General features: G+C 42.8%; 1 protein-coding gene across 1 annotated transcript in view; it reads left to right on the forward strand.

The window, feature by feature from the left end:
- LOC147602564 (uncharacterized) overlaps positions 1 to 12,294 on the forward strand; it is a 135,934-nt gene that overhangs the window by 58,689 nt on the left and 64,951 nt on the right. Inside the window, exons 8-10 of the mRNA XM_086797887.1 lie at positions 4,473 to 4,658; positions 5,002 to 5,091; positions 8,243 to 8,406. Coding sequence (XP_086654013.1) covers positions 4,473 to 4,658; positions 5,002 to 5,091; positions 8,243 to 8,406 — 440 coding nt within the window. The remainder of the gene's footprint in view (positions 1 to 4,472; positions 4,659 to 5,001; positions 5,092 to 8,242; positions 8,407 to 12,294) is intronic.

Consider the following 12,294-nt stretch of genomic DNA (forward strand, 5'->3'; position numbering starts at 1 on the left):
ACATAAAGCATATGCTCAATGCATTAAGCGTAATGCATAATGCATTGCACATTAAGCATATGCTTAATGAATTATGCATTATGCATTAAGTATATGCTTAATGCATTACGCAATGCATAATGCATTAATGCATAATGGATTATGCCTAATGCATTGTAATGCATTAAGCATATGCTTAATGAATTATGCATTATGCATGAAGTATATGCTTAATGCATGCATTACACTTAATTTATTAATGCCTAACGCATTAAGCATTAATGCATTAAGCATTACACATTATGCACGCTTATAAATGCATTATGCATAACGCATAATGCATTAAGTATTAATGCATTGAACATTCACCATTCTGTCCCCACATAGAAATGCATATATCAGCCATGGATACTGCAAATGTTTGTGCCTAAGTGTAGCTCTTTGGGCTGAAACTGAGGGAGCATAAACCGATGCAAATTCATAAACTTGGCCATTCAACATACATTGCACAATGATTAGACAGCCATTTGGATCATTATATGCCACTGTTGGCCGTAACACATGCTTGACCAATACACAAACTCCAGGAAAAGTATTCAAACCTACATAATATATATCATAGTCATGGGAAAAACTCGTTTATCCAGCTAGAGGATGCTGATTATGTTCCTGCAAACATACTATATCCGGTTTCATTCCGTATGTATAGTCCCAAACCAATCTCCAAGTTCTTGGGTTTTTCAACCCCTGCACATTATGTCATACATTTTATTGGCGCATTCATTGTCAGAAAAAAGGGAGCGATTTTAAGTAAAGGCCATATCAATATCAGCTTGCATACTTTGCAATTTCATGATTCCACCCTTGAGCACATCAGCCCACAATATTCTAGCATCAACATTTGCAAGGCTAGATACTTTATTCTGAGATGTAGATGCATATGAACTATGTCCAAGTGCATGATTGCAATGGTCGTGGTCTGACATTGATACTTTTCGGGGTCTGCTAACCATCCGCATCTAACATTTTTTTTTCTCTTGTTGCAACAATGTTTTTCTAAGGTGCCTGAGAGCGTACTTGCTGTTGGGGCTGTTGCACAATTTTGCTTCTTGTCTGCACACCCATGTTGGTAGAGGGGCTGAATTAGGTCTCTTAACTGAAAGGGGATTTGCTTGAACTACTTTGTTCAATTGCCATCGGAGCAGGAGGAATAGAATCCACAAGAGGCCACAATGTGATAGTGGGACATTTCGAAGCCAGATGCCCAAACTTATGGCATGTGAAGCATGCACCTGCAAACACACCCTATTTCAAGTCAAAGCATTCCCCCCCCATGTGTACATCATCTATCTTCACATCAATTGAAGGGGGGGGGGTGTATCAGTGTGCCACAAATTACAATATGTAGAAGCAATTACGATTGTGCATCACACATGCGATGCAAATTGCAGTTCCCAATCGTTGAGCCAAGCCTGGCAATGCTTCGCTAAAATTCACAGGAAAGTAAACCACCTCAGTGCTTACCGGGCATTGATGTTTGATGAGGGCCTGATAAACCTTAGTAGGATTCCAGGGAAGCACATGAACCATTTGCCTGCCATAATACAATGGTGATTTTTCTAGCAATTGTTGTTTATATGTCGCTTCTGAAAGGACCACTTCAAAAAAGCCATGTGTTGCATAATACGTGTACACCATCAAGAAAGCATCCACCCAATATGCTTTTTAACCATTGTCCAACATCATTTGTTGATGGCATTTTCCCACGGAAAAAATAAGATGACAACACTCTACGAAAGTTCTTTCCTTTTGGCAAAACTGTCTGCACCGAGATTTTGTATTTAACTGCAGGTTTAGGCTTGTCCGCACAACTTGATTTTCCAGAAAGTCGTTGTGCAAAACTTCATATAAGTGTTGTGCATCCAGATTATCATGGTGAGACAGAGCAAGATCCGATTCCTTTAGCCTTTTAGGATCTTCAGCAGTTGAAGTGATACACCTGCGGGTGTAAACTTTCTCATGAAGGACTTGATCATGGTTGTCCATGGTGAGAACAAAAAAGAGAAAAAAACTGAATAGAAGACGGGTATAAAGGAGGGACGGGGAGGCTAATCACAAGCATAGAAGCCAGGTACGGGATAGGACGTATAATACGGCGAAGTATTACATGTATTGGACGTCTTTTATGTTAGATTGAAATATAATACGTCATTTTTATATATATATTTTTAAAGGCCTAGGAGTATGGTCTTGTCAAGTAGGTCATAGATGATAAATATAAAAATCATAGATGATAAATATAAAAATCATAGATGAGTCTTTCTTCCCATGATGCTTAATTGGGCTAAACTCTAGAGAGAGAAACACCCACGGGAGTATTCTCTGTAGTTTCGAACGTTAAAACGTTCTCTCTTTTACAACCTTATAAAATCGATTTTTTTAAAAGACTACAAAGACTCACGTTTTTTATTTAAAAAAACGTAACGCACAAACTCTATATAAAATATGCGTACTTGAGCTTCTATGATCACAAGGTGAAGAAATCTTGAGACTGAGTACGAACAGGCTAGGCTTTGACCAAGAATTGAAAACAGTCAGGAGGAGGAAAGGGATCAGCTCTGCAGAAGGAGAGGACGCCTGCAGGAAGAGGAAATGACAGGTACAGGTGAAAGTCTTAGGAAGAAGGCAATGGCGAGCAGGAACATGAGTAGAACAGGCGACGACTATTAGTCCGGCATGAATAGATGACTGCACACATTCCAGCACCACTAGGTGTTGAGACTTACCAGCATGTACATGCGACGGCAGAAAGTAGTCTTTCCACAGCAGGTATAGACGATGGAAGTTGACGGTAGAAACATGGCACATGTGATGATTCTCTGCGTGTGAGCCCGCACACACCATAGTGACAAACTCCTCTTCTTCTCTCTTCTTCTCTCCTTGCTCTGCTCTTCTCCCTTTCTATTTTCTTCTCTATTTGGCTTCTTTTCTCAATCTCCAATGTCTTGATTCTTGCCCAATTTCTCCTTTCTTTTCTTCAATTTTGCAAAATTCATCCTTAATCAAAGTTAATTTGGCATCTAATCAAGCGATTTGCCCATAATGCCTCGCCGAAACAAGAAGGATGGGACCCATGATGTATGGGAAGACACCATTTTCATTCATAGGTATGGGACTTCCGGCACCATGTGTGTTGTTTGCAAATATTGTGGTGATACCTTGCGAGGTAGTAGCACGTGGGTGAGGGCTCATTTCACATCGGAAGGAAAGCAAGGTTCACATGGTTGCTATTGTATGAATGAGGGCATATTTTATGCACATGGTGGCTTGGGGAAAAGTTTAATGAAGTGCAGCCACTTTTGCACACTTCATTATCCGGAGAGAGAATTGAAGAGATGGCTGAAAAGGCAAGGCAACCTGAGGCTGTTGAGCCTTGACATGGATTTATGTGACAATTTTGAGTTGGTTTATGAATGATGACTCGTGACATTATGAATGATGAAATGTAATACGTATCTTATGCTTTCAAGTTTATGTTTTATGTGATTTTCTAATCATTACACTATGCTTTTACGTAGCTTCTATGTTTTTTTAATATTTAAGAATTAATGACAATATTAATTTTTCGAAACCTCACAGTTTCTTAGTTGAGGGATGAAACCTTTTGAAACAAATCCCCAAAAACCTCATAATGAAAAAAACCTAGAAACGTTTCTTGCGACTATGGTGCGCGTGCGCACACATACACATGCATATACATATCTATATATATACATATATGTATATGTATATGTATATCTATATATACTTATTATATATACAGCTGGTTAGGTGTTTTCTGTGGCTTTAATCAGTCCGAGCAAATCTTCTACTATTATCTGTGTTCTCTTCGAAAATGAAATTGTAAATAGCCTTACAAAGGAGTCGTAGCTCGGAGATATAACCATTAAAAAAAAGTATTTGGTAGGCGAAGTGTTTCTATGCCCTGAAGGGCATTACTTGAATGCCTTGTTGGTTTTTGGGCAGACCTGATTAACACCCTCAAAGGGTTTTAAGGTAGGATCTAGATGGACTCACGTATATAAAGAAGTGTGTATGGCTTACTTTCTCTATGTTTAGTCCCATAATTTTCATTTATGGCCATGTGCTGTGGCATAGAGTGGCATACCACATGCCACATCAGCTCAGTCATGTTTCCTGTACTTGTAGTAGAAGCTTTCCTCATATTCATAAACAGTGATCTCTGGTTCTTTATGCTGTTCTTCATACATTATTATTTGAATGATATGGGGTAAGTTGCAGTGCAAAAGCTACAAGGCAATGAACTTAGCATTGAAGACTAGACTTTGTGTAACCCAGCCCATCACAAGATTTTGAAATACAAAAGTTTCATATCCTGACCGAAACACGATCAGGAGACTCAAGTCACAAGTTTGTTTCACATGCATTTTTGGGATTTTATGACTGAATAAGATGTTCTTGCAACTTTTTAGGTGAAAAGGATGTTGCAGCCTGGGCAGGAAATTGTAATAGTTGGAGGGACTCACAGCCTACACGAACATGAGAAGCTAGCAGTTGCTGTTACTAAAGCTTTGCGTGGTGAGTCTATACAAGAGACTAAAGATGGGCGCTTTCATGTTCGAACAAGGACCTTTTTAGATGGTGCAATCCTTAGAGATGTGAGTGATGATTCTTATAGTTTGGTGCCCAAGTAGTGATGGGTCATACTTATTATCAGCAAGTTTTGTGTGATATATGAATACAATTCAGGTTTGTCTATGGAAGTGTAAAGTAGTTTGAGATATAGTTGACTACAGTATGCTACCTTTGGACTCTTGTTTTGTTGTCATTTGGCTTTATGCAGGAGAAAAATGCATGCCCATGATAGAGTTCGCTCTGTATTTTTTGTGTTTGTCAGGACTGTCATGGTGTGCATAATGAACTGCTTCGGTGTTCTTGCTTGTGGTGATGCATTATAATTCCTCTGTCATTTAACTCATGCCTTTTAATTTTGAGGTGCAGGAAATGAGGCACTCTGCAGATGTCCTAGCAGCTGGTTTACTGGAGTCGTCCGAGCCATCTCTATTCAACACATATTTTGGACGCCATCAGGTGATCTTTTCACTTGTGATGAAGTGACTTTTCATCAAAGAAAAAAAAGAAGATGCTCCAGCCAACGAAGGGATTTTTGTGTCCAAGAGTCATCCATTCACCTTAGGCCTTATTTTCTACTTGTAAAATAACAGTTAGAAAAGTTTAACCACATCATAGTCCACATGCAGCAAAAATGTGATATGTGACTTATGTGGAAGTATTCTTTTATGGAATAGAGAAGAGATTTCTTAAAGTGCTTGCTGAAATTCACATAAATTGGGTCCCAACCACCCTCTTAAGGGCCCCCACTTGTTGACAAGTGTATTTGCTTATGTATTGCACAATGTGAATGAAGCACAAGATTGACTTCCTGGCTGAGGGACTGTTTTGGGCTGAATGGAACCTCTGTTTTGGGGCTGATTCAGGGCACCTGTAGGGCTGTGTTTTCTCTCTGTATATACCCTTGTTGCTGCAGCTCTCTGGATGGCCTGTATGCTGCTTTTTTCTGGCTGCTCTAGGCTGCTTATGTGCTGTGCGTTTTGCTCTAGAGATGGCTTTGTGGATGAGCTGTTTAGGGTGACAGGCTGGCTGGATAGCCTTCTATGCTCTCCTTCAGATGATGAAGATATGGTTGATCTCTATGCTCCCCTTATGCAAGCTATTCAAGGGTCAAGCTCTTCTTCATGCGTGGGAAGACCCTTGAGCTCACAGGTTGCAAGATGATTTATGCCCTTGGCTGGCTGCTCTTATATAGGCATCAAGAGCTAGTGTCACTCTGCCCGTAAAGTCTCTTTACATAGGCGCCCTCCATCAGCCAAATAATTGGTCCATGTTTGCCTCTTTTTGGTCCCCACCAAGGGTGCCCATGGCCCCCAAAGACTAGGGCTTTTGACCATATAAATGGCTTCCTTTTGACACCTTGACATGACACATTTGCTTGGGACTTGGACAAGGACTTGACACACACTTGGGCTTCCCCAACACCCGACCAAACAGTCTAATAAGTGCTTGGTTGGTCAGTACGACACAAAGAGGGTTACATAGACTTGTGCCGGAGGCATGGCGGTGCGTGGCGACTTGTCCCTTGGAATAGGACTCAGGTTTAACGAGGGATGACCAATATAGGACTCACGTTGACCAGCATTGACCAGCGGAAATTTGGATGGCCGGATTTTGATTGAGATTTTACTAATTTGGCCTATTTTTTGTGGAAACAAGGCCATTATGAAAAAGCAGGCTAGAAGATATCTATATAAATGCTATTCCAGGCTGTTTTATGCAGAGAAGAGAATTGAAGACATGTTTTTTGGGAAGGATTTATGAGATCATCTTCAAGAACTAGATCGGGATTTGCTCTTATTGACTTGGTATCAATGCAGAGTATTTGCTGAGAAACAAAAGAGTACCAAAGAAAAGGGGAAGAGGTGTGTGGGGGGGGGGGGGGGGGGGGGGGCAGGGGGCATGGGGGTGCAGCTTAGTTCTTGTGATCCCTGGGGTTTTGTTCAGTTTTATCACATACATATCACACGTCACGTGTATGGATTACTTGTCTTTCAGTGGTTTGATTGTCTAAGCAAATACTTATAGCACTGCTCAGTACATTTTGAAAATTCTCGTAACATCATTAGGCACTTTGTGATTTGCCATATGTCTCCTGAAGTTGAAGTCCTCAAAGTGATTAAGTGATTAACTCTCGAGTAACTATTTATCAAAACAACCTGACCTTTGGCACTTTGTGATTCGCCATATGTCTCCTTAAATTGAAGTCCTCAAAGTGATTAACGCTAAAGTAACTATTTATCAAAACAACCTGACCTTTGGCTTTCTGCAAAAATGTCACCTTGGACTTGAGAGCTGAGGGTGTAGATCTTGCCTCACTGTGTAGTTTCTTGGCTTCATGGATTTTTAGTTTGAGAGACCACGGAGCGGAAATTTGGCAGAATTCTTCACCAATAAGCAAAGAAGCTCTCCCAAGTCCCTCAAAATAGCCTTTCTCATTTTATTTGGATGGTACACTAGACACCCGGGCCAGAGTGGCTTGGGAGCTTGTTATACGCCCCAGACACGAAGGGGGCTGAATATTGTGATCCGGATATATAGTGCAGAGCATTGCTTTGCAAGTTAGTGGTGAGATGACTCCTTTTAGGCACTCCTCGTGATGGTGAAGATTGGATGCTTAGTTCATGTTTCATCTTTACTGAGGTGGAGTATAGGGCACCTTCTTGTCGGAGCACAAGAACTGCTTGCACACCGGCTCTAATGCACCCTAAAGAAAGAAAGCATAACCAAGAACAACACTCCTCAAAAACGCTGCACCAAATCTATATCCACAGTTCTGCTCGGCACCTGTTGTATGGACAGTACTGCTACATTACATGCTGATGGTGGCTGCATTCACGGTTTATATGGGAGATTCACAAGACTGTATTACAGCATTAAGTGCTGCTGCATGTGTGGGAAGGACTGTCACAGTTGTGGCAAGGCCTCTGTCAAATAATCATCAAACTTGCATGGCTATTGCCACCTGGTCTTGGAAAGGCTGAGGAAGCAATGGCGCATATTGGAAACCTACTACGGAGAGAGAACTAGGGCATAACAGGGATAAGGGTTTGACAAGGCTGAAGCTCTGTTGTACATGAAATGGTTCTAAAATGATGAAGCTGAGTGGTAGTCATGAATGGCTAGTGTAGGACTAGGGGGAGATTGCCTATATATTGCCAAGATCCTACCCCATTGTAGAAAAATCGGTTCTCTAGGGGTTTGGCACTGACGTTTTCAGCTTTGAAAGAAAAATGCTGCTCTTTCTACCTCAATTTATGTCTCGGCGATGTAACCTTAACCCTAGTTTCTGTACAACTGGTATCAGAGCAATCTCTTGAGGAAGTGTCGTCCTCAAGAGGTTGCTGCCACATGACTCAGTTAAAGGAGGTCACCTCCTTCCCTCAAAATGACGTGTCACCTCCTCTGGTGCGACATGCTACATGCTGATGTGGCATGCTTTCACATGAACCCAGGTAAGGACCTGAATTAAGATGTAATGAAGGCATTACCACTTTGAACTTTCACTTCATTACTGAATATGAATGCTAATATCTCATAATTGATGGCTGACAATGACAAATTTTCCTGTTATCACCTTTGTTGAAGCGTTTGTTCTGTATGATTACAGTATCGATCTCTGAATAACACACCAGAGGTAGAGGAGTCTGTTATAAAAAGCCAACCACTCTGGTCTCTCATGACCTCAAAGGATAAAAAGAGCAAGGGAAAAGCTAAGCAGAAGTCACAGCGCAACCATATTTATGCCTCATATGGTACTCGAGTGATCCCTGTGTAAGTACTTGACCAGAATTTGTCATTATGCATTTGGCATGAAAAATATTTTAAGGGTAAATTGTGTAGCTTTATTAGCCATTTGTCGAATTTTTTTGTTGAATGCATATTTAAAGTGAAAGGGAATCATCATGATGGATTTCAAGTGGTCTCTAGTGGCAGAAATATACCACTTAGTATCTCTTCTTGCAGTGGAACTGTGTCTTCATTTTTTGGGCATTGGGAAACTCGTTACATTGACGTCTACTCATGTATTCCACTTATCATCATAAAAGATCATGTTTTGCATGCTGCTGCAACAAAGAACTATCTCATGCAGCTTACTGTAGAGGTCTGCCATGGCCACATTTCCATCAATCCACCACGAGGGCCCCTACCGGCACCATAGCCCATAACGATTGGTATGATGAGGAATGCCACACAACACATGAGTGTCTCCTACGCGAGGTGGCAACTGGCCAAATCCAAGAGCCAAAGGGTTAACCAATACACAACCACGCGTAAGAAATGAGCACATGCTAATGGCCAATATGAGGATTTATACCGATCTCTCAAAGGTGTGAACTGTAATGAGGGCTGGAAGAAAATCCGGGAGAAATGCCCACCCACACCCATGACATCTCCATCCATATGGCGCACATATGCACGATCCCTGTACAAAGTACAGCCCCCATCCCACCATCATCACATCCACGTCCCATTGCAACCACCTTTTTCACACCCGCCATGGTGGCCAGAGCCATCTGGAGACTCAAAAAACAGTAGATCATAGGACCATGAAGGCCTCTTGGCAGAGCACATCTCCCATGCAGGGGAGACTCTGGCACCCCTCCTGGCCCATATGTTCATCCGGGCTCTTTCGGAAGGCTTCCCACCCACGTGGAGAGCCCATATCATCACACCCATCCATAAAGCCGGAGATCCCATGGACCCCAACAACTACAGGACTATTATGATTGGCCCCACACGCCAAACTTTATGGGTCAGTACTTGAGATGGAGCTGAGCACACTAGCAGAGAGACATGGGCATAGAGCATCAGGGCAAGTAGGCTTCCGCAGGTCATTCTCCACTCTGGATCAAATCTTCACCCTTCAAGGAATCATAGAGGAGGCCACAGCATGACACTGACAGGTTTACTGCTGCTTTGTGTATTTCTGTAAAGCTGTTGATATGGTGCCTTGAGCCAAACTACTGTAGAGACTGTAGGATTGGGGGTACCATCAGACATGATTTGGGGGATGATGGCTTTATATGAGTCGGTCATAGGGCGGGGGAGATGCCCAAGAGGATTATCAGAGGAGATCTCTAGTACCATTGGAGTGAAGCAAGGCCACTCTCTTTGGCCTCTACGTTGACTAGATTTCAGCCTCCTCTGATAAAGGAGGGGGAGGAGGTGTATCACTAGTAGGCATCCTTGTTTCCATACTACTTTATGTTGATGACATTGTGCTTATTGCAGATTATTTAGAGGCTCTCCAGAGGCATCTTGACACATTACATGACTTCTGTGCACAGCGGGATCTTATAGTAAACCTTGGGAAAACTAAGGATATTCTCTCCCCTCTTTTCACATGTTGACTAAGTTTCACCTACATGGGCAGCCCAATGGAGATTGCACTCTCATGTGTGTACTTGGGAGTCAATTTTACCTCGATGAGCCATGCTGCAGAGGCTAGAATGATGCGAGGGTATGCTTCTCATGTGTATTTGGGAGTCACTTTTACCGGACCGGTCTTCTTGATGACGAGGGTATGCTTCTTTGCTCTCATGGAGAGAGAGTGCATCGGGGGCCATTTCCAGTAGTAGCTGAGGACCAAGATGTGGCTATTTGACATGTTGGTCACTCCGGCATTGATGTATGGAGCACCCTTTTGGGCACCTGATCTTACAGTGGCCAAATGGCCGAAGATAGAGAGGCCTCAGGTCACGATGCTCTCCTGTATGATATGCAACAAACCATCGGTCCCACATTATATTTTCTTGGCAGAGTTTGCTACAACACTGATGGTAGTAGAGGCAATCTTCCAGAAAATCACAGAAACTCACAGGATCAGTGCCATGGCCCCTCGGAGACTCGCGAGGCTTTTGTTACAATCCTCCCAGTAGCTAGCAGCAGATGGGCACGAGTGTTGGTATAGCTGAGTATGCACCTGATTCACAAGACAGGGACTCAGGATGGATTGCCTCTCCCGCCACTCGAGTATGACCCAGACTCCCCATTCATCAGGTTGTCTCAAAATGAGAGGAACGGGGTGATCAGATATAAATTATTGGGTGTACATACAGGATACCTAGATCACAACACATGAGCCACTCTCACACTAACGACAGTACTACATTGAGATTTTCATGAGGCTTACAGAGGATGGTTTCATATTGAGGGCCAAATATCTTTACATATACATGTCACATGCCATGCGGATTGCAGTGGGCCAATTGTTGGTGTCATCACCGTGTGAGGATAGAGATAGGGAGAGAAAATGCAGATACCTCGTGTGGCAAGGATATGCACTATATGCCAGAAGGAGGTTGAGTTAGAGGAGCACTTCATATGCAGGTGCACCGTATATTGTGAGATTGGAGGGAGGTTCCACTATCTCTTCAAATAGGGGTTGATGGCCCCCTCCTACTACGGGGGGGTTAGCTCCATAGGCTGTATGATGATGGTCCCATTTTGTATCGTATGGCTGGGATTTGACATTTCCAGCTCATAGCTCTAGTCTTTGTTTTCTTTTATACTATGATGAGATTACGTGGACTCTATTGTATCACTCATAGACCCATTGAGTCTTTTGAAGACGTTTAATATAAATTTCTTTCTTTCTTTCGTTCTCCTGTACTCCTTGTACAAAAGAAGGATGGGTCTTTGTGTATGTGTGTTGACTACTGGGCATTGAACAAGATTACTATCAAGAAAAGTTTTCCGATTCCCCACATAGATGACCTTCTTGATATGATTGATGGGTCGGCATACTTTAGCCGCATTGATTTGAAGAGTGGATATCATTAGGTGCATGTGGTATCACAAGATGTTCATAAGACAACATTCTGGACAGATTTTGGGATTTATGAGTAATTAGTCATGCCCTTCGGTCTCACCAATGCCCTGGCGGTAGTCCGGGAAGCCAATGATCCTCGAGAGAGTGCCAAATCCCTCATGGAATAGACAATGAAACTTCCCACGGATCTCATGGTATACTGGGTAGTCACATATGTACTGCTCCTGTGGCTTAACCTTTGTGTGGCAAAATCGGCAGATCTTTCCACCTTGGTTCTCTCCGTATGAGCTGCCCGGCTCTGAAGGCGCACTGCACTCAGCTCTTCCTGTCTCCACTTTGAGACTGTGTGAAACCTGCATGTGGCCGATTGCAATACGCATGGCATGGGACCTGTGAACACTCACGTAGCCCAGCTACTGGATGAATCCATTTTGAGTGAGGGTGAGAAAAAGACCTTTGTAGAAGTGTATCTTTGGTAGGAGCTCCAAAGGTGTGATCCATGTGCAGTGGGTGTTGTGAGAAGATCTAACCGGATAATCCGGTTGGTGTCCTCATGAAAGAGCAAGAGAAAAGGGGAGCCCAAACTATACTGCACGGATGGGAGGCGGTCTGTGTAGAGCCCATATCTGAAAAACCAAATGGAAACTTGGGCATACCATACTGCAGGGTGGCCCTTGAGTGCTAGCTATCTCGAGGATTCCAGGGCAAGCCTCGGGTACTTGTGGGGATCCATGTGATAGTTGTGATGGTGGTATGTGGCTGTGTGAAAGAGTGCAACCACTACCATTGGGGTTGCAACAAACTGTACTTGGATAATCTGGTGTGGGACTAACCGCCACTATGAGTGAGAAAGGCACCAGGCTCCCAGATCCTCAGGAAGGCATCCC

The sequence above is a fragment of the Cibotium barometz genome, unplaced genomic scaffold, assembly GCF_041138505.1.
Source record: "Cibotium barometz isolate CiBa-2024 unplaced genomic scaffold, ASM4113850v1 ctg488, whole genome shotgun sequence".
Taxonomy (NCBI): domain Eukaryota; kingdom Viridiplantae; phylum Streptophyta; class Polypodiopsida; order Cyatheales; family Cibotiaceae; genus Cibotium; species Cibotium barometz.